At 45.2% G+C, this 21,573-nt stretch overlaps 1 protein-coding gene across 4 annotated transcripts; it reads right to left on the bottom strand.

Annotated features, from left to right (window-relative positions):
• Positions 1 to 12,642: 12,642 nt before the first annotated feature.
• COPS7A (COP9 signalosome subunit 7A) lies at positions 12,643 to 19,604 on the bottom strand. 4 transcript variants are annotated; one of them, XM_004438710.3, is made up of 8 exons: positions 19,486 to 19,604; positions 18,803 to 19,006; positions 17,388 to 17,463; positions 17,068 to 17,156; positions 15,611 to 15,813; positions 14,881 to 14,986; positions 14,577 to 14,728; positions 12,643 to 14,408 (listed from the first exon to the last, which is right to left on the bottom strand). In XM_004438710.3, the coding sequence occupies exons 2-8, from the start codon at positions 18,962 to 18,964 to the stop codon at positions 14,369 to 14,371; spliced, it is 828 nt and encodes a 275-aa protein (XP_004438767.1). In that variant the 5' UTR covers positions 18,965 to 19,006; positions 19,486 to 19,604; the 3' UTR covers positions 12,643 to 14,368. The 4 variants fall into 4 exon arrangements, with proteins under 4 accessions (XP_004438767.1, XP_004438765.1, XP_004438766.1 ...); XM_004438708.3 differs by having other exon boundaries at positions 19,459 to 19,581; XM_004438709.3 differs by lacking the exon at positions 19,486 to 19,604 and adding an exon at positions 19,374 to 19,463.
• Between the last annotated feature and the right edge of the window lie 1,969 nt (positions 19,605 to 21,573).

The raw sequence follows: 21,573 nt of genomic DNA on the forward strand, positions 1-21,573 counted from the left end.
GTAGGATTCTGGCTTTACTTTTGATCTTTTCTCTGTTCAATTTCAACCCTCATGTCTCCTTCTAGTCATCTTCTTACCTTCTCTCTGTCTCCATGTGTGGGCTTCTTAACTCGAGTTCAAGCCCAGACCTCAATGGTAATGACAATGGGACTGTCAGAGCACTGGCGAAGGAGCAGCAGCAGCAGAACACGCTGGGCTGGGCTGGGGGCTGAAAACGTAAGCAGCTGTCTTGCTGGCTCTCTCCCTCGCTTTTGCTGTAACTTCATTCGTCAGGGGAGATGGAGGGCATATCTCACCGGAGCTAGAGAAATTTGCTGCCCCTTGTCCCTTGGGCATAGTTCCTCACCTGGACTGTGGATGGGATCACTTGTGGTACAGAGCAGGAGGGAGCCCAAATAACCCTACACGGGCCTTCAAGGGGGAGAAACTTGGGTCAGCAACGTTCTTCAGACCCTCCACCTCCAGTTGTTTGAGAATTTGAGCCCAGGGAAGGAGAGCAGAGAAGAAAATTAACCTGGAACCTGAGCAGTACTGGAAGGGCATGAGGTGCTCAGATTTCTCAAGATGTTCACTCTCACTTGACCTGGCTCAGCCAAATGGGTCACTCTGTTCCTCTTGGGAACTTATTTAATGATGGCAAATGCTTGTGAGAGTCTGATGATGTTTCTTCTTTATAAAAATCTTGAGTTCTTTCCAGTTGGCAAATCAAAGGCAAAAGAAACCTCAAAGCTCTGGGTGCTCTCAGGGAACGGAGGAATTTCCCCATGTCATTGAAAGACAGATTGATTCAAGAGGATTTGTCCAGTCACTCAGTGAGCAGAGAGAGAAAGTTGAGCTCAACAACCAGACGCTAACTTTCTTGTCCAGGGCAGGAACTAAATCTCATTAAATAGGGCTGGTGAAGATGCATGACCAGGGTCAAGAGAACCAACCAATGCCTAAAAGAATCCAGGAATCCCAGAAGTCAAACAGGTATAGATAATTCATCTCCATCTGGGTTGCTGAATTGTGGATGGTGGAACTCAAAGCATCCACAGCCCTCAGTTGCAAGTGTAATCTGTGCTCTGCCTAGATAGACACATAACTACTTCCTCTGGGAGTGGGAGTAGCTTTCATCAGCCTCCTGAGGAGGCAGCAGGTGAAAGAGCACTGGAGTAACAGGATAAGGAGCCCAGAGGCTGGGTCCTCAGTTCAGCTTGGGCACCGATCTAGCCAATTTAGCTAGCAATGTGGTCTTGGGCAGGTCATTCACTTCCCTGGACCTCAGCTATGTAGGTCCCCTCAGCTACAAAATCTGAGGCTACAGCTCATCGCCAACCTCTCAACCTGGATTTCATTTCTAGTGTCCACACTCATGGGTGTAGTTCTGAGTGGGGGCTGAAGCAGGGCAAGGGTTGCCCTGATTGCAATCTAGGTGAGTCAATCTAGTGTTTGACAAGCTATCCCTTTTAGGTCCTGGCTTTCAGACATATGTACTAACTTGCACCCCTGCTCCCTGCTCTTGGGTGAGGGCCACCCTTCAACCCAGCACTTATTCCTAGGGTCTGTGACGTTCTCAGCAGGGATATGTTGTGGGACATTAGTTGTTAGCAGCAGCTGTTGAGTGAGGTGCTCAAAAACCAGCCCCCCGGCACTTCATGACCTGTCTGCCATTGTGGGTTGAGGGCCAGGGAGCAAAGATGGGAAAGGAACTCTCGGGAAGACTGCTCCCATTTTATTTCTGGTCAGCTCTCCAACTGAACCCAGCCCCGGTCACAGTGGCCACCCCCCTAGCCCTCGGCCCAACATGTCTAGAGAACATGGTCAGACTCACTTGGATTATTTCTTCCATCCCAGAAAATTATAGGGTGGATGAGGCTGATACTTGGTGGGAGACTAAGAATTATATAAAGGGATGAAATTATAAATAAAGACTGGAATGGGCAAGACCTGGCTCTACCACTTAGCTCTGACTCTGGGAAAGATTCTTAATCTCTCAACATTAGTTTCCTGCTTTGTGAAATGGGCCTTGGTGGCAGTGGGGACATGGATTCAAACCTCAGAATTAGGAGAACTGAGTTAGTACAGAGAAAGCATTTGACACAGTGCATGAGATATAAATGACTGATTTCTCCCCAATTACCGGGTCCCTGTCTTGCTCCTTCACTGCTCTCTGGTGGTCCTCATCCCCAGTTCTATCTTCAGGACTCCTAAAATACTTCCAGACACAACCTGGAAATCATCTTACTGGCCTTGAATCAGCCTCCAGCCCTCCGTTCTCCCCGCTAGCAACTAGCATCTTTCACCCTTTTCATGTCTCAGCTTTACACATAAGTAGAAACAGAGATGTTTTGGGCTACTCTGACTCAACCCTGCTTGCAGTTTGGGATATTTTTCCTCCTATGGTAACAAAGGCCTCAGGTCCTAGTAACACCCTTTACCCAATGACCCCTTTCTCTACCCAACGCCCAAGTCATATAAACGTTACCCAGAGAATCAGGAGCCGATCCACAACAAGAACCCAGTAGTCTGGTCTCCCAGCCCATGTACTCCAAATCCATTTAACTCCACATATCTGTCCTGCCCTTACGCTCCCAGTCCTGGGGATGGGTCACTCCAAGGGCTGAGGGAGCAGCAAGGGTCAAGAATTCCTTCTCCAGGCCGGCCAGGTGGCGCAAGTGGTTAAGTGCGCGTGCTCCGCTGCGGCGGCCCAGGTTCGCTGGTTTGGATCCAGGGCGCACACTGACGCACTTGGCAAGCCATGCTGTGGCAGCGTCCCATATAAAGTGGAGGAAGATGGGCATGGATGTTAGCCCAGGGCCAGTCTTCCTCAGCAAAAAAAAGAGGAGGATTGGCGGATGTTAGCACAGGGCTGATCTCACAAAAAAAAAAAAAAAAGAATTCCTTCTCTCAGGCCATTCCAGTTGGGCTAGGGATTAAAAAAAAAAAAAAAAGTAGGGCTGGCCCCGCGGCTTAGCCGTTAAGTGTGTGCGCTCTGCTGCTGGCTGCCCGGGTTCGGATCCCGGGCGCACACCGACGCGCCCCTTCTCTGGCCATGCCGAGGCCGCAACCCACATACAGCAACTAGAAGCATGTGCAACGATGACATACAACTATCTACTGGGGCTTTGGGGGAAAAAATAAATAAATAAATAAATAAATAAAATTTAAAAAAAAAGTAGCCTTTACCTCTCTCCCTCTTAGACATCACTGGGGTCTTCAGATAAGAGAGGTGGGAGCCAGGTGAGGCTGCACTAGAAGGGGGAGATGAAGATAGGGACAGTTAGACATAGGAGGTGCTGAGGAGTAAGAAAAATAACCGATGTGACTGGGGGCACAAGGAGAGAAGACCTTGTGTAGCTGGTTCCCCTAAGGAGCCTCCCAGTTAGCCTCCGTCCCTGGGGAGAGCCTGTGAGGGAGCTGGCATGGCTTGAGGGAAGTGCACTTGAGGGGCCTGGGATGCAGAAGGCTGGCAGAGCTGCTACAGAAGGTGAGCCTGAAGCCCCCTGTGCAGAGAGTGCTGACGGCTCTGAGCCTTCCCAGCCTCAATGTCTGACCTTCAACAGTAATCTCGAGGGAGACAAGGAGAAACAGGTAGTGCTTGCCTCTCTAGGCTCAGGCCCTCCCCACTCTGGACTGTCCTGGAGCTGAGATGAACTGGGTTAGCGTTCAGAGTGCCTTGCCCTTTCTCTGCCCTTCATAATTCTTTTCTTCTTCCCTGAAGACCTTATCTTTTGGATAGGAATAAGGTGCTGCCCCTGGTTTCTCCCAGCATCCATCCCATCCTTCCTCTGCTCTGTCATCTGCCACCTGGAGAGCTTGCAGGTTCTGGACAATTATCTCTAGATGTCAATGTTCTCCAGCCAGGAGGCCAACCAAGTGTCTGAGGGCTCCGAAGCTAGGACATTTGGCCACATGAAGCTGGAGGATGGGAGAGAAGGGGGCATGAGAAAGGGCCATAGAGGGGATTGAGTCTCCAAAAGTGGGAGCAGAAATACCTAGGGAAAGGTCAAGGTGACACTGAGGTGGGAGATGGTTTGATGAAAGTAAACAAACCCAGGTTCTTAGAAAACTACTAGTGAACTTAGATAAAGATATCCTGGATTTGGGGTGGGGGAAATTCCCAATTCACAGGGAATGCAGCAGGGAAGGACAGAAGCTGATTCCCAATACCTTAATTTAAGCAAACCCAGTGTATGATATAAATAAAAATTTTGGAGTTGAAAGAGACCTTAGAGATCACCTTCTCTGGACGTTCCCAAATGTGGCAGCACGTCAGAATCACCACCCCAGACCTACTAAAGCAGAATCTCGAGGTTGGAGGGGACTCCAATGCAGCTTCGCAACAATTACAGATATCTTCCAAACCCCCACTCTTACTCTACTGCTTAAGAAACAGAGGTGACTTGCTGAACATCATACAGCTACCTAGCAGCACTGCAAAAGCCAGAACTTAAAATCCAGATTGACACTAATGTGCTGTACAGAATGATTCACCATGGGGGTCCTTTAAATCGAAAGTTCCTTGGTGATTTAAAAAAATTTTTAATTTATATTAAAATTTACCCAAGTAATAGCATAGTGTTTAAAACAATGGATGCCAGTAGCCAAGTATGTCTGTCTTTTAAAATCTTGTATTTTTTAACATACAGTAAAATTGCTGTGTGTACAGTTCTATGAGTTTTAACACATAAAGATTTGTGTAAGCACCACCATAATCAGGATCAAGACAGTTCCATCACGCCCAAACTCCCTCCTGCTGCTCCTTCGTGTTCACAATGTTCCTCCAGTCCTAACCCTTGGCAACTACTGATTTGTTCTCCATTGCTATAGTCTTGCCATTTCCAGAATGTCATATAATGAACTCATAGAGTATGTAACCTTTGAGAGTGGCTCTTGCACTCATCATAATGCCTTTGAGAGTCACTCATGTTGTCACATGTATTCATAGTTCACTCCTTCTATTGCTGAGTAGTATTCTGTGTGTTTATCGTTTGTTTATCCATTCACCTGTCAAAGAACATTCCAGTTGTTTCCACTTTTTGGCACTTATGAAAAGAGCTGCTATAAACATTCATGTACATGTTTTTGTGTGAACATGTTTTAATTTCTTTAGGAATGAAATGGAGTGGGATTGCTAGGTCATATGGTAAGTGTAAATTTAACTTGATAAGCAAATGCCAAACTGTTTTCCAGAGTGGCTGCACCACTTTGCACTGCCTCCAGCAGTGTAAAAGAGTTCCAGTTGCTTTGCATCCTTACCAGCAGTTGTTATTGTCAGTTTTTATTTTATTTTACCCATTCTATTAGGTGTGTGGGTATTCTGTTCATTCTAATAGATATTTCATCGTGGTTTTAATTTGTATTTCCCTAATGACTAGTGATGTTGAGCATCTTTTCATGTTTGTATTTGGCATCATTATAGCCTCTTTGATGAAGTATCTGTTTAAGTCTTTTGGCCATTTTTCAAAATTGGGTTGTTTATTTTCTTATTGTTAAGTTTTCAGAATTCTTTCTGGTTAGAAGTCCTTTGTTAGAAAGGGATTTGCAAATATTTTCTCCCATTCTGTAGCTTGTCTTTTCCTCCTCCTGACATTGTCTTTTTCAAAGCAAAAGTTCTGAATTTTTACGGCATCCAACTTTTTCTTTTATGAATCATATTTTTAGTGTCATATCTAAGAATACCTTGCCTAATTCTGGGTAACTAAGATTTTCTCCTATGTTATCTTCTAAAAGTCTTGTAGTTGTACATTTTATATTGACATTTCTCTTCTTTCTTGGGTGAGTTTTGGTAGCTTGTAGCTTCAGGGAGTTGGTCCATTTCATCTTTTTTGTGTGTGTGTGTGAGGAAGATCAGCCCTCAGCTAACATCTGCCACTCCTCCTCTTTTTTTGCTAGAGGAAGACTGGCCCTGGGCTAACATCCGTGTCCATCTTCCTCCACTTTATATGGGACGCCGCCACAGCATGGCTTGACAAGCAGTGCGTCAGTGCGCACCCAGGATCTGAACTGGCGAACCCCAGGCCACCGCAGCAGAGTGCATGCACTTAACCACTTGCACCACCAGGCCAGCCCTGCATTTCATCTAAGTTGTTGAATTTATACGTGTAGAATTGTTTGTAGCATTCCCTTACTAACCTTTTAATGTCTATGGGGTGTGTAGTGATATCTCCTCTTTTATTCCTGATATTGGTAATTTGTGTCTTCTCTTTTCTCTCTCTCTCTTTCCTTGATCAGTGTGGCAAGAGGTTTACCAATTTTATTGATCATTTCAAAGAATCTAGTTTTGGTTTCATTGGGTTTTTTTCCTATTTTTCTTTTTCAGTTTCATTAATTTCTGCTTTTATTTTCCTTCTGTTTGCTTTGTGTTTATTTTTGCTTTTGTGTGTGTGTGAGGAAGATCAGCCCTGAGCTAACATCCATGCTAATCCTCCTCTTTTTGCTGAGGAAGACCGGCTCTGAGCTAACATCTATTGCCAATCCTCCTCCTTTTTTTCCCCCAAAGCCCCAGTAGATAGTTGTATGTCATAGCTGCACATCCTTCTAGTTGCTGTATGTGGGACACGGCCTCCGCATGGCCAGAGAAGTGGTGCGTCGGTGTGCGCCCGGGATCTGAACCCGGGCTGCCAGTAGCGGAGTGCGCACACTTAACTGCTAAGCCACGGGGCCGGCCCTATTTTTGCTCTTCTTTACCTTCTCAAGGTAGAAATGTAGATTGTTGACTTGAGACCTTTCTTTTCTAATATAAGCATCTGATGCTATAATTTTTCCTTTAATCACTGCTCTAGCTGCATCCTCTATATTTTGATATTTTGTATTTTCCTCTTTATTAATTTCACAATATTTTCTAATTTTTCTTGGGACTTCCTCTTTGACCCATGGGTTATTTAGAAGTGTGTTGTTTCATTTCCAAGTGTTTGGAGATTTTCCTGTTATCTTTGTTATTGGTTTCTAGTTTTAATTTGATTTATAGTCAGAAAACATACTTTGTATGACTTCAATTATTTTACATTTGTTGAAGTTTTTTTTATGACCCAGCACTCTATCTGGTAAATGTTCCATGTACACTTGAAAAAAAGTGTATTCTGCTGTGTTGGAAAAGTGTTCTATAAATTTCAGTTAGATCCTGTTGGTTGGTGGCATCATTCAATTCTATATACTTCTATATATTTGTTGATTTTTTGTTTACTTGTTCTGTTGATTACTGGGAGAGGAGTTTTGACATTTTCAACTATAATTGTGGATCTGTCCATTTTTCCTTTGAAAGCTTTTTTTGTTTGTTTTGGTGAGGAAGATTCACCCTGAGCTAACATCTGTGCCAATCCTCCTTCAATTTGTACGTTGGTCACCGCCACAGCACGGCTGACAAGTGGTGTAGATCCATGCCTGGGATCTGAACCCATGAACCTTGGGCTGCTGAAGTGGAGCACACTAAACTTAACCACTAAGCCACGGGGCCAGCCCCAAGATCTATCAGTTTTTGCTTCATGTATTTTGAAGCTCTATAGGTAGATGCAGAGACATTTAGAATTATGTCTTCCTGGAAAACTGATCATTTTATCATTTTGTAATGTTCTTCTTTATTCCTGGTAATCTTCTTTTCTCTGAAGTTAATTTGTCTGATATTACTATAGCCACTTCAGCTTTCATTTTATTAGTGTTTGCATAATATATCTTTTCCCATCCTTTTACTTTTAGCCCACTAATGTCATTCATAGCTAAAAATGGACTTTTAGAAGATGGCATATAGTTGGATCTTTTTTTTTTTAATCCATTTTGATAATTTGTCTTTTGATTGGTATATGTAGGCTATTCACACATTTAACATAATTATTAATATGTTTGGACTTATTTCTATCATTTTATTATTTGTTTCTGGTTGATTTATAATTCCACCATCTCCACTTTGCAGCCTTCTTTTGGTTTATTTGGATATTATTTAGTATTCCACTTTATCTATTGATTTTTTTTTCACTAAATTTCTTTTCTTTCTTTTTCTTTTTTTTTAGTGGCTGCTCTAGGACAGGATTGGTGAACTTTTTCTGTAAAGAGCTAGATAATAAATATGATGAGCTTTCTAGGCCACACAACGTCTGTTGCAACACTCAATTCTTATGCTGTAGCGTGACAGCAGCCGCAGACAATACGTAAATGAATGAGGTGTAACTATGTTCCAGTAAATTTTATTTATGAAAACAGGTAAATAAGTCCAGGTAGGCTGGATCTGGCATGAGGAATATGGTTTACTAACCCTGCTCTAGGGATTATAAAATACATACTTTTCATAGTCCACTTAGAATTTGTATTTCACCACTTCACGTTAAATGGAGAAACTTTACCACCACATAGGTCCCTTTACTTTCTCTCCCTTGTGTTGTAGCTGTCATAGGTATTACATCTACAAATACCAAAAACTCCATTAGACAGTTTTGTAATTCTTATTTCCTTATAAACATCTGAAAGAATTTAAGAGGAGAACGATCTGTAGTTACAATTTCTGTTGCTCTTCATTCTTGACGTCCCTAGTTTCCCCTATTATCATCTCTCTTCTGTCTGAAGAACTTCTTTTAGCATTTCGTTTAGAAGAGATCTGCTGGTGACAAATTCTCATACTTTTCCTTCACCTAAGAATGTCTTTATTTCACATTCATTCCTGAGTGAATTTTCATGGGATATAGAATTTTGAGTGGACTGTTTACTTTCAGCACTTTAAGTATTGTTCCAGTTCCTCTGGCTTCCATAGTTTCTGATGAGAAATCTGCAGTCATTGTTCCCCTATATGAAATGCATTGTTTCTCTCTGGATGCTCTTAGGATATTTTTCTTTGTCTTTACTTTTCAGCAACTTGATTATGACGTGTCTGGTCATGGATTTCTTTGAGTATATCCCAATTGCTATTCACCAAGCTTCTTGAATATTTGTTTGTCTTTTGCCAAATTTAGGACATTTTTAGCTATAATTTCTTCCAATAATTTTTCTGTTCTATACTTTTTCTCCTCACCTTCTGGGACTCTGTTGACATGAACGTTAGACCTTTTCGTATTGTCTCACAGGTGCCTCAGGCTCTGGTCTTTTTATCATTATTTTTAAATCTTTTTTTGCTTGTTATTTAGATTGCATAACTTATATTGATCTTCAAACTCACTCTTTCCTCTGTCATCTCCATTCTGCTATTAAACCTATCCAGTAAATATTTTATTTTGCTTATTCCTACTTTTCAGTTCTAAAATTTACATTTGGTTCTTCTTTATATCTTCTATTTCTTTGCTGCAACTTCCTATCTTTCCATTTGTTTCAAGAGTGTTCTCCCTTTCTTCTTCCAGTATGGTTATACTAACTGCTGTGAAGCCTTTGCTTTACATTCCAACATCTCTGTCATCTTGGAGTTCAGTCTTTTCTCTCAAGAGTTCTTTGTATGCTGAATAATTTTAGATTGTATCCTGGATATTCTGCATATTGTTTTGAGCTTCTGGGTCTTGTTAAAATCCTAAAGAGAATACTTTTATTTTAGCAGGCAATCGACCCAGTTAGGTTCGGGCAACAACCTGTCTTCTTTGAATTGTGGTTTCAATGTCAGTTTAATTTTCAGTTTGTGGTGCTATTTGGATCAGTCCTGCATGTGGGCTACCCAGTGGCCAGTCATACCTGGACAGTGATCCAACCTGTAGCTCAGTTCACACAGCTTTAGTAAGCTGTTTAGGGTCAGATCCATGTTTGTGCAGCACAGTGAGCCCAGGAGTTCACAAACAACTCTCTGGGACTGTTCTCCTGATTTCCCTTCTCTCTGCAATCTCCCTGACACTTTCTGGTTCTCTGGGGCTTCCCTTACCAATCCTCTGGCCAAAAAGTTGGGGCTTTAATTTTTCTACTCTGCTAGGCATTTCCCACCACTACGTGTCTGGGTAAAGCATAAGGAGAACAGAGAAAGAAAAAAGCAGACAGAATTTGCCTCATACTCTTGGGACCACAGCTCTTGTCATCAGAGAAAAGGGTTCTCCTCTCTCAGAGTTTTAAGTGCCTGCCCAGCCACTGCTGCTGTCATTGTCCTGCTGTAGCTACCACCACCATGGTATTGCCTGGGGCTGGAAGTGGAAGAGAGGGAAGAAAGAAAAACAACAAGGAATCCCCCACTCTCTGACCCTTAGGAGCCCTTCTTGCTCCTCAGACCTGCAACAGAGGGCACCAAGAGGAGCTCTTTCAGTTCATCCTTGATATACACATCTAGGTTTTGGGCTGCCTTTGAGTCCATTCTGGGCAACAATGGAGGGGGGAAAATGGTAAACTACCCACTGGTTTAGCGGAACCTTGAATTCTGGTTTCTTTCTCTCTGCTACCATTTACTTCCCTGAGACCTCATAGCTGCTCCATGAAGTCTGTCCAGGAGCCTGGGAGAGATGGGGGTGGGTGTGCCTACTCCACTTATAATCTGTGTGACTCTGGGTAAGTTACATAACCTCTCTGTACCTCTTTTGTCATCTTTAGAAGAGGATAACAGCGGTATCAATCTCAGAAGGTTGTTATGGATTAATGAGTTTATATACATAAAGTACTTAGAATAGTGCTCGACCATAGTAAGCACCTAATAAATATTAGCTTTTATTATTATTAGCAATGACTGTAGAAAGATTGGAAAATAGAGACAGGCAAAAAGACAAAAATCACCCAAAATTCCAATGCCCAGAAGTATAACATATGGTTTATATTATTTCAGATTTCTCAGTCAAGATATATTTACCAATTGACTGAATGGACAAATGAACAATAAGTAAAAGTATAGGATTGTATTCCCTGCCCCATCCTCCAAATTATGTGTTTCATATTAGGGGAGAGGCAGTAGGTTACAAGATGAAACCTTTTTGCTTCCAGGCCTTCATCCCACTATTCCTCCCACTTAAAATGCTTACCCTCCCTCCCCTTTATGGGCTTCTAGTTTCAGTTTAACGGTCACATCCTCCAAGAAGGCTTTCCTGACTCAAGGCAAGATGTAGATCCCCGTTAAATGCTTTTATATCACCATATACTTCTTAGCACTTATCACACTTTTAAACATAAAACCATACACTTAAGAACCTCAAAGGACAGGACAAGTCCTCTCTCTTATCCTGTACTCAAAGTTTTGCCTTTGCTCATCCTTCTCTCCCAGATGGCAACCCTAGACCTGTCCCCCAAGGCCTTGCAGTAGAAGGCTTTTCAGCTGATCCAAGTTGGCACTAATCTGGGCAAGTCTGCTTATACAAATAGCACTTCACAGCTCAGAGCTGAGTCAATGAGGGCAGTGAAGGCACATTTCCAGTCCACCTCCCAGAGATTCTAATTAATAGAAATTGGGGTGGGGAGTGAGGTCCAGAAATACGCATTTTCAAAAGCTCCCCTGGTGATTCTGATGCTGGTGGCCCAAAGAAACATTGCTGGTGGTAGGAAACTTATGACATGGCTTCTAATCCCTACCTTCTGACAGTCACTAGGCTGGACCTGGTGACTTGTAAAAGTGATGGGAGGTCTCCTCTGTGACTAGGTTACAAAAGATTGTGATTTCACCCTGCTGATGTCATCTCTCTGGCTCTTGCTCTGATGGCGAGGACTACCTGGGCAGCCTCTGACCAACAGTCATGCAGGAAATGAGGCTGTCAGTCCAACCACCTATGAGTTAGTGAATCCTGCTGACAATCACTGAGCATGCTGGGAAATAAGTATTTCCCACTGGAACCTTGAGATGATATAGCCCTAGCCAACACTTCGATTGTAGCCTTGTGAGAGACCCCGAAGCAGAAAACACAGTTTAGTTGTGCCCAGATTCCTGAACCCAACAAACTGAGATAATAAATGTATGTTGTTATAAGCCACTAAGTTTTAGGGTAATTTGTTACACAGCAATAGATAACTAATACACTGCCTAGACTTGCCCCTCTAAACTCCCTTCTGTCCATCCATGTTGGAAGATGCACGTAAGTGGAGAATTTCAAATCTCTGTTTAACAGGATTTCATGAAATACTGACTGCAGACATTGTCTCTCCGCTCTTCTTGAGCATAAAGATGTGCACCAGTCCAACTGCTGTTTTGAGCTTCAGAGACTTTGGCTTAATCTTTCAAGTATCTGTTTCATGTGCATGAACTCTGAATTCTCATGAAGGCAAGTTTTCTTCCTCCTCCTCTTATCATAGTGGTCCAGTCCTAAGATCATCTAAGACTGCTGTATGGTAGGGATCAGCATGTAAGAGTGTGCAAGTGGTGATAAGATTCTTGGTTGGGAAGATTTTCCTGGTGCCCTGGGCTTAGTAATACATGGAATCTAAATCCTAAACCAAATTTCATGGTCAAAACTAAGCCTATACATAATCTGCTCCCCCTTCTCCATGCCTTGGTAACCAAGAGCCCTGTCTTTGTAAAACAAAGATATATTGCATTTGCATGTCCTTGGGGCTATGAATGGTCCCCCTGCCTCTTTGGGTCTTAAGCCAGGCAGTCCCAGCCAAGCCCACATTAGATTTTAAAGCCACCCACTGAAGGCTGGAACTAGAGAGGCCAGGGAAGTTATGGAGCCATTAGCTGGAACCAGCTTACAGGAAAATGAGATACTAAGTTCAAAAGAAAAATTGGGCATGGGCAGAGGGAAGGAGGACAGGTTCAAAGCACCAGGAATGAGCAACTTCTACACATGGGAGGGTGTGGAAGGAAGAAGGGATTTATTTCAGAGGTAGAGACTGAGAATCAAGATGCAACAGGCTCAACAAGCTTGTCTAGGGCAAAGTTAAAAGGAGAAGCCCAAAGTGTCAACTCCTGAAACAGGGTTCATTGGACTGGTCCCATTAAGTGTCCACCGCCCACTCAAGACAAGAGACTCACCCAGCCCGCTTTTAATCAAAAACTCAGGATCCCACCCCCACTTTCTAGTTCTATGACTGATACCTTTAGGACCAGTAAAGAGTGGTCTGCCTAATCCAGAGAACAGCACAAGCTCTGGAAAGCAGTTCAGTCAACACTGTGACCCTCAGGAGGCAACTGCTGCACATGTAAGTCGGGGGTCAACTGTCCCTTACACTAGAGCTTCCCAACTCCAGGGAGTGCACAGCAGGACACTAGGCCAAGGAGACCAATCCTCCAGCACACTGCTCTGGAAGCTCTGCCTTGGACAGACGACAGGAGGCTGACTGCTGCTTCTCACTGCAGATCTCAGACCTCCTGTGTGGTTTTGATGCAAAAACTGAAGTTTATTATCAACTCTTCCCCTTAAAATTCTATAAGGTGGAAGGAAACAGGCTGAACTCAAGCTCTTCCAGAGCAGGGACAGTGACCATCATTTTGCAGCTCCAGTGCCTATCACATGTTGGTGCTCAGTAAGCATCCACTACTTCTGAATGAATGCTGAGATACGGACTAATCTGTCCAAAGCCATAGAGCCCAGCATCTAGGCCTCCTGGCCTCTAGGCCAGGACTCAGCACATAGTATCTGTTTCTCTTCCTTTTCCACCACTTTGCTTTAAAGTGGACTGGGAATGAGCATTCTTCCCATCCACAGATACCAAAGACAGAAGATACCTAGTTCAGGGCATGTTTGTAGATAGACTTCTCATAAATTTATTTCTGTGTCATGTTATATATAGATATATGTATATATACTTCTTTTTTTAATACAATCTATATCCCCTTTCCTTCCCCATCAAACTCATAATAGAAAGTATAAATCCTTCCAGGATTGCCATCAGGCTTTCCGAGATAGCCAAGGCCAAGAAAGAACCATCTCTCAACATCTCAAGAAAAAGGTACCCTTCTTAGGCTCTGGGGTCACTGAAGCAGCAGCATGCCCAGGACCCAAGGGGAAGAGAGAGGAAAGGACACAACCGTAGTGTGACAGGATTCTAGGATGAAAGTTTCCAGTGACTCCTAGAATGGCAGATTGGCTCCCAGAACTCTCAGGGTGGGAATAAAGGTGGGAGCCCTACGGCTCTTCAGATGTTGCCCAAATAGTCTGGGGGTAGGGAGTAGGACCTGGGGATTAGGCATGCAAGGATGGGGTGGTAGGAAAAGGAACATGTGTGGGTTATGCTGGAGATGGAGCAGCCCCACCTACTCAATGACATGTAATAAACAGGGAGAGACGCTGGCTCTTAAAGAAACAGGGAAGACAGCATGGCGTGGAGGGGAAGGGGGACAACGGACACATAACAAAGTCACATAAAACAAAAAGTACCAACAAAAACATGAGTTGTACTTGCCTCCTCCCTAGAGGTCTGATCTATGCTTGGGGGTGGGGGAGAGGAGAAGGGAGGTGAAGGGTCATGAACCCAGGATTATCAGCTGGCCAGGGGCACAGGAAGGCTTTCTGAGGACTCCTAAGGGGCAGGCAGGCAGCTGGGACCCCACATCCCCAGGAAAGAGATGACAGTCCCTTCAGTTCGACTTGGACCAAATCTTGGCGCTCCCTCGGAGCCTGGCAAGGGGAAGAGAAAGAGAGAGGCTGCAGGGAATCCCCTAACCCCTGAAGGCTCCCCCCATTCCCTACCCCCACGCAAATGACTAAAGGGAGTGAGGGCAGCTGGGTCTCTGAAGTAAAAGCAGGGCACTCCGGAAGCGAGCAGTTCTTGCCACACTGGCTCACCCCTTGCCCTTTGAGGCTTTCTTGCTGGGCTGGCGCTGGTTGGTGCCAGGAGCTGGTTCCCTCAGTTCAGTCAGGTGTTGCTCAGGGTCCTGAGATGTGGCTGCGGCGGCTGCTGCTGTTGTAACTTTAATGGTTTTTTTAAGGTTGGCGACCTACCAAGAAGAAAAGAATAGGGGATAATGAAGAAGGTTCCAGAACCTGACAGTCCCTGCCTACCTTGCCTGTCTGCTACAGCCACTGTCCAACTGGACAATGGGCCCAGGATGGAGGAACGTGGGTCCGTCCTGCTCCCCTGCCTGCTCACCTCACTCTCAATCTGCTGCTTCAGGCCCAGCTGCTGTTCCTTGTGCTGGTTGGCACGGCTCACCTGCTCCTCAATGCCTGACAGCACAACCTCACAGCCCACACACCTGAGGGAATTGGGAGAGAGAAGTGTCAGCAGAAGAAGTTTCACAGACTCAGGAAAAACAGACTCGGAAAGAACCCTAGATCCTGGCATCCAAACCCTTGTCTGAGTTAGGAACCCTCACCAGGGCACCTGGAAACCATCTGCAACAACATTCTCAGGAGCTGGAAGGACACCCAGGTAAGATGAAAGAGGTATAAGGAAGTGCCTGGAGTGATGTGCAAGATGGGGGTAGGAACTAAAACCAAAATGGGGCAGGAGATGCTAAAGAGAAAAAAAAGGTGTATTAATGAACTAAAGTTAGACAAGAACACAAAGAGAAGCACAGAAGTGTAAGAGGCCCACGGCCTATGACAGCGCTGGTTACAGACCGATGGGTTGAATCCAGCCTAAGACAGGTGACCAACCTCCCAGTGAGGATCTTCTTAAGAGTACCATTCCCCTTTCCCTCCCCCAATCTCTATACCAAGGATACGGTCTCCTGCCTCTTGCCCCCCAGGCCCTCCTCCACTCCTTTCTCTTCATCCTCTTGGATTCCACCTCTGCAGCGCAGCCCAGCCCTCCCCCATCCAAAGCGCCTCTCCCTTTCTTGGGGTGAGAAGAGACAATGCCAGGACACAGGTCTCACCACTCTTGCAGGGTTCGGGCAATGGCACTCAGGTCCTGGCGCTGGATGTCCCGCCCAATGCTGTAGTCAACCTCCAGCCGCTGATTGCGCTGGTCCAGGGAGCCACGAAGCACATCGGCATATACAGCCTCAATGACAAGATCTTCCAGCTGCCGCACGTTACGCAGGGCAAGGGCCTCCAGCAACACTGCATATGGGATACACTGGGGCCCGGGGAGGTCGGGCTGGGATTTCTGAGGTTCCATGGCAGAGAAGGGCTTCCAAGATTCTTCTTCCCTCCTTTTCCCCCCTGCCTAGGCTTACCTGCCTGCCCTCCACTCCTACTCCTAAATAATTTTCTCTAAAAGGCTGGTTCTAAGGCAAAATAAATAAAAGTATTCCCACCTGAAAAATAAGGTCATGAGAAGGACAATCTTAAATAAAATATAAGATTATGCTCCCCTACCATGCTTACCTCCCACACCACAGAGGAATAAAGTGACATTTGCCTGAGTGTCAATCCTCTGGCCACAGCTCAGGATAGCACACAGACCTTGGTCAAGACCAGCTTGACATAACGTGTGGTTGACCAAGGTTCCACACCTTGACATAAGCTTTGGCAGAGGTTTTGAGTTACTCTGTTGACCATTTATACTTCGCTTCCTTCCAAAGAGGCACCTCGCAATAAGGAGCCTGACTTAAATCATGACAATGACGGGAGAGTCAAGTAACAATTGGGAGAGCGCAGATGGGTGGGAGGGGGAGAGTTAACAAAAAACTGAACCTAACAGGTAATACAGAGATACTTCTGCGTTATGTTTTTTTTTTTTTTTTGAGGAAGATCAGCCCTGCGCTAACATCTGCCAATCCTCCTCTTTTTTTTTTGCTGAGGAAGACTGGCCCTGGGCTAACCTCCATGCCTACCTTCCTCCACTTTACATGGGATGCTGCCACAGCATGGCTTGCCAAGCGGTGCGTCGGTGCGCGCCTGGGATCTGAACTGGTGAACCCCAGGCCGCCGCAGCGGAGCACGCACACTTAACTGCTTGCGCCACCGGGCCGGCCCCTGGGTTATGCATTTCTTATTCTAGCAAATAGAAGCCTAGCACTTCAACGAGGAGAGAGACCCTCGTTCCCATGGGACTTTATATAGTGGGGAGGAGGGTGATTGTTGAACAACACAGAGAACAGCATCCTAGTCGTCATTTTGACACAAAGCACAAAAGATGTTTTACTTAGAACTTAAGTTGACTGAAAAATAAAAACAAAACAGAAAACTAAGAGAATACTACTCAGCCTAAAAGGCTGCAGGTAATGAAGTTTAGATACAGACCTTAGAGGGATGTGGGGGGAAGGCAGGAAGAAGCAACAGTATGGTCAAAGGCTGTCTGAGTGCAAATTCCCTTCAGATGGGCCCTTACGAAGGGACATACCGAAGAGTGCTCTTTGGCTCAGGCCTGGGGGGGACTGTCACTCACCTTGACTTTGGCAGCCAGGGTGACGACTGATAGGTGTCGAAGTTTATTCTTCTGAGCCTCTGTGAGTGGGGGAAGATTCCGGGCTTCAGCTGGGAAAAAAGGACAAAGTGTAGGAAATCCTGACTTCACTTTTGTGGGAAGCCCTAGCCTTCTTTCTTTGCATTTCTTTGTGTGTGTTCTCCATGCCAATTCAGGTCTTGACCATGACCCTGCGTACCTAAGGAACCTAAGTAAGGTATGCCAGGAATTTCTTCTAAGTCCCTCCAGAAATTGCCCTTCTCCCACCTCCATGACTCCGGAGCTCCAGCCCCTCTGGTTACCTAAGTAGTCAGCATATGTCCCATAAGCAAACACCGTGAGCAGCCGGAATGTGGACGCGAAGTCACTCTCAGCCAGCTGCAAGAACATAAGCAGGGAGAAGAGGTGACAGGAAGGGCCTCTCTCTCCAACCTCCCAGCCTTACCCTGGTTTGAACTCCACTTTCTGGCCCCATCTTTCCCCTCCAACATTAGCTCTCCCAGCTCACCAAAAGGAACTCTCTGCCTCTCTGATCACTTTCCCAAATTCCCATAGAATTTCCCAATTCTGCCTCATTTCCCCCTTCAGGCCTTTGCTTACACTATTCCCCCAATCCACAATGCCTTGTTCCTCCACAGGCCTCCAATTCCTACCCTAAATTCAGAGGTGAAAACGTTCAGAGTGTTCAGTGTCTCACACACACACACACACACACACATTATAAACGGCGTTGTTTGGTCCTTAGAGTGTGTTTAATATTTCTGCATTTGAATATCTTTAGGCAGTCTGCTATACTCCCCAATTCACCAAAGACGCCTCCCTCAGCCTCTCTCATCTCTGATAGCTGCATGGCCTAGGCAGGCACTGGAATTTGTGGCCTCTGTTTCAGACCTGCCTCACCCAGAAGGCTTTCATCACCCAGGCCAGCCCACCCAGATCTCCTCTCTTCCTATCACTGATCACTCATTCTGGCACTTAATCAATCAAACCCTGCCTAAGGTTGTTACCCAAGAATATGTTTCTTTTCAACAAGATTACAGACCCAGCCTCTGGTATCCCACTTAGGTCTAGCAGAGCTATGCACGTAGTCGGCTCTCTAAACAAATACTTGCTGGTGTCATACATCTTGGTGACCCACACACTCTGGACTTTAAACTCTTAACTCTGCTACTTCTGTGTGAACAGTTCTCTCTGCTGTGTTTCTAGCCACGTGTCTTTGAGGAAAAGAAACCTCCTAACTTATCTAACTTAAGTGAATTAGCTATCATGCAAAAGGGGGAGAAGAGGGCATGCCAATTTCATGTTTGTTCCTTCCATTTGTCCCAGACTACACTTTCCCATAATCTCAACCGATTCCTACACTAACAGTGAGGGGCAGTATCAGCTCCCTTTTTAAAAGAAAAAACTGAGGCCCTAAAATAAAAGTGACTCGATCAATGTTACACTGGCGGAGACAAGCTGAAATCAGGTCTCCTATTCTGAATCACATGCTCTTTTGCTTAAAAATGAAAAATACTGGGGTTTACAGATCATTCATCCCCAAAGGGAAAGTAGGAGGTTTACTTGCATACTTACTTTTGCAAGCTGCCAGTTAATCATCAACGCATTCTTGTTCAACTGAATGGTTATGGGGTTGCAAAACGTGCCCCGCCCACTCATCCTCAAATCCAAACTTTAGCCCAAGTTTCCCTGTGGGCTATTCAGGCCAGGAACCCACCTCTCTAACATTAGGCATATCCAGCAGTTCCCCAAACACGTAGACACCAGGGGCCTCCAGCACCTGGTGGATGAGTGTGGCCAGCGCTGCCCCCTTGGCCGACTTGGCCAGGAGCAGAAACTGCTCCTGGTTCTGCCCTGTCACCTTCACCTCGGCACTCATGGCTGCACTGAGCTGGGGGACCTGGGCTCAGGATGTCTGGAGCTGCAAGGAAAGAGGATGTGAAGCTGGAAGTCCCTCAACACTGGGAGGTGGGGAAGTACAAGGGCTAGGGACTGGTCTGCAGAGGCACTGAGTGTCTGCAGTGAGGAATCAGAGATGGAGCTGTCTAAAACTCGGATCTAGGAATCCTAAAATTGGCCACTTTGATGGAAGTCTGGCTGAGACAGGATGGCCACGCCCACCCTCTCCCATCCCTGGGCCTAATCTCAAGCCCCACCACGTGCACCCCATTGAACCCTAAGGCAAGGATGCAGTGGGGAAGGAGTGTCACATGATGTCCACCCCAACGACGACGCTCCCTCAAATCGCCACTGGTGCCCCGAATGTACCCCCAGCCACGTGATCTCACCCTCACAGTCCTTCCACGTGCCTCCGCCCCCTCCCTTAAAGAAGCCGCCAGGGACCGTGGACTCCCGCAGCCTGCCCCGTCCTACCCCGGGTCAGACTCTGCGGGCCGCTACCTGGAAGCTTCGTCTTCCAGTGCACCGGGCGGGGCCGCCGCTCCGTCACCTCCGGCAGCTGCTCCGAGCCCTTCCTGAGACCTCTCCGCAGGGGCACTCTGGCCACTACACTCTATGGCTGACTTCCGGCCGTACTTCCGCTCTTACGAGGCCGGTTTCGAGCGCAACATGCCCCGCCCCCGCCTTCCGACTGCTGAAGCTCCTGTGAGCGACACAAGCATTCTACTTGCTGATTGGCTGTTGAGGAAAGAAGGACGGGTGCCTTTTTTTCTGCTTTGTTTTAATAAAACTTTATTGTTGGACGAGCGCTAAGACGCGAAATGCAGAGGGAACTCGTGGTCTCAGCCCGGTACCTGGTGGTTCTGTGGCAGCTCTAAGCTGCCTGATATCTGGAGATCCAGGCTGCACGGGTGCCTGAGGCGAGAGGAAAGCTATAATGGAGAGAGAGGGAGAAGAAGAAAAAAGGTGGGGGGATGAAGAGGAGAGAGGAAGAGGACAAAAATCAATAATAGAAGTTTAGCACCAGAGATCACCTGGGTAGTTCAACCACTCATTTTTTTGAGGAACAAGAGAAAAGAAGTGGAAAAGGTAAAGCAAATAATAATATCTAATATGTATTGAGTGCTTACTATTGGTTAGGCATCTTTTAAAATTTTATCTTATTGAATCCTCATAACTATACTGTGCCCCCAGTGTGACTCCAGGACACTGTCTATCGTGATTACATGTACTTGTAGAGTGATGCTTTCCTGTATATTGACTCTTAATTCCTCGAGGAGGAAAAAACCCTAGGTGGAAGGAAGGCATATGTTATTATTCTCATTTCACAGATGAGGAAATTGAGGCTCATAAAAATTCAGAGATTTGCCTAGAACCCAGGTCTTTTCAAAGCCAAAGCATCTTCCCATTTTACCACTGTATTTTAGGAAAAAATAAACAGCTAACATTTCTACACTTTTATCTTTCATACCAGGCTTGCAGAGGGTCAAATGAGAATAAAGTTAATGAGTTCTTGGAGGCCTTTGTGTTAAGCACTGAGCTAAGAGCTTTACTTAATTCATTTGATGGTTATAATAATCTATTATTATTTCCATTTTCCAAATGGAAAAATTGAGGCCCAGGGAAGTTAAGTAATTTATAAGTAATGGAAAGAGAGAAAGTGGGAAAAGAGAACATAAATGAAGAGAAAATCACAGGACTGGTAGACTGCTGGAGCTGAAGGGACTTTAAGCTCAAAGTTTATGGTCCACATGGCTTGGTTTATGATAGAAAATGAGAAGCAGAAACTGGGAAAGGAGAGAGAGAAGGAGAAGAAGAAAAAGAAGGAGGAAGAAGTGGCAGAGGAGGAGAAAGAGAAGAAGAAATGAATGGAAGAGATTACACATAAAAGTGAGAAGAGGGGCCCGCTCCGTGGCGTGGTGGTTGAGTTTGCGCACTCTGGTTTGCCGGCCTGGGGTTCACAGGTTCAGGCCCCAGGCGCAGACCCACGTACTGCTTATCAAGCCATGCTGTGGTAGGTGTCCCACATATAAAGTAGAGGATGATGGGCACGGATGTTAGCTCAGGGCCAATCTTCCTCAGGCAAAAAGAGGAGGATGGGCAATAGATGTTAGCTCAGGGCTAATCTTCGTCACCGAAAAAAAAAAAAAGTGAGGAGAAGAGATCAAAGGCATAAGAAAGTATCCAAAGTTTGGAGGAACCAAAGAATTAATGAATCCAGTCTTATCAATTTAAAGAGGGAAGGAAAAAGAAAAATATGAAGAAAGAATGAGAAAAGAGCCAACATATGTTCTATTATGTGCCAGGTCTTTATTTGTTCAACTTTTTTTTTATGACTTTATTTTTTAGAGCAGTTTTAGGTTTACAATAAAATCGAGAGGAAGGTACAGAGATTTCCCATATACTCTTTGCTCCCATACACACATAACGTCCCCCATTATCAATATCACTTACCAGAATGGTACATTTTTTATCAAGGATGCACCTATACTGACACATCATAATCACCCAAAGTCTGTAGTTTACCTAAGGGTGGGTTTGGACACCCGTATAATGACATATATCCATCATTATAATATCGCACAGGGG

Source organism: Ceratotherium simum, chromosome 17 (assembly GCF_057802395.1).
Source record: "Ceratotherium simum simum isolate JZ-2026a chromosome 17, ASM5780239v1, whole genome shotgun sequence".
NCBI lineage: Eukaryota > Metazoa > Chordata > Mammalia > Perissodactyla > Rhinocerotidae > Ceratotherium > Ceratotherium simum.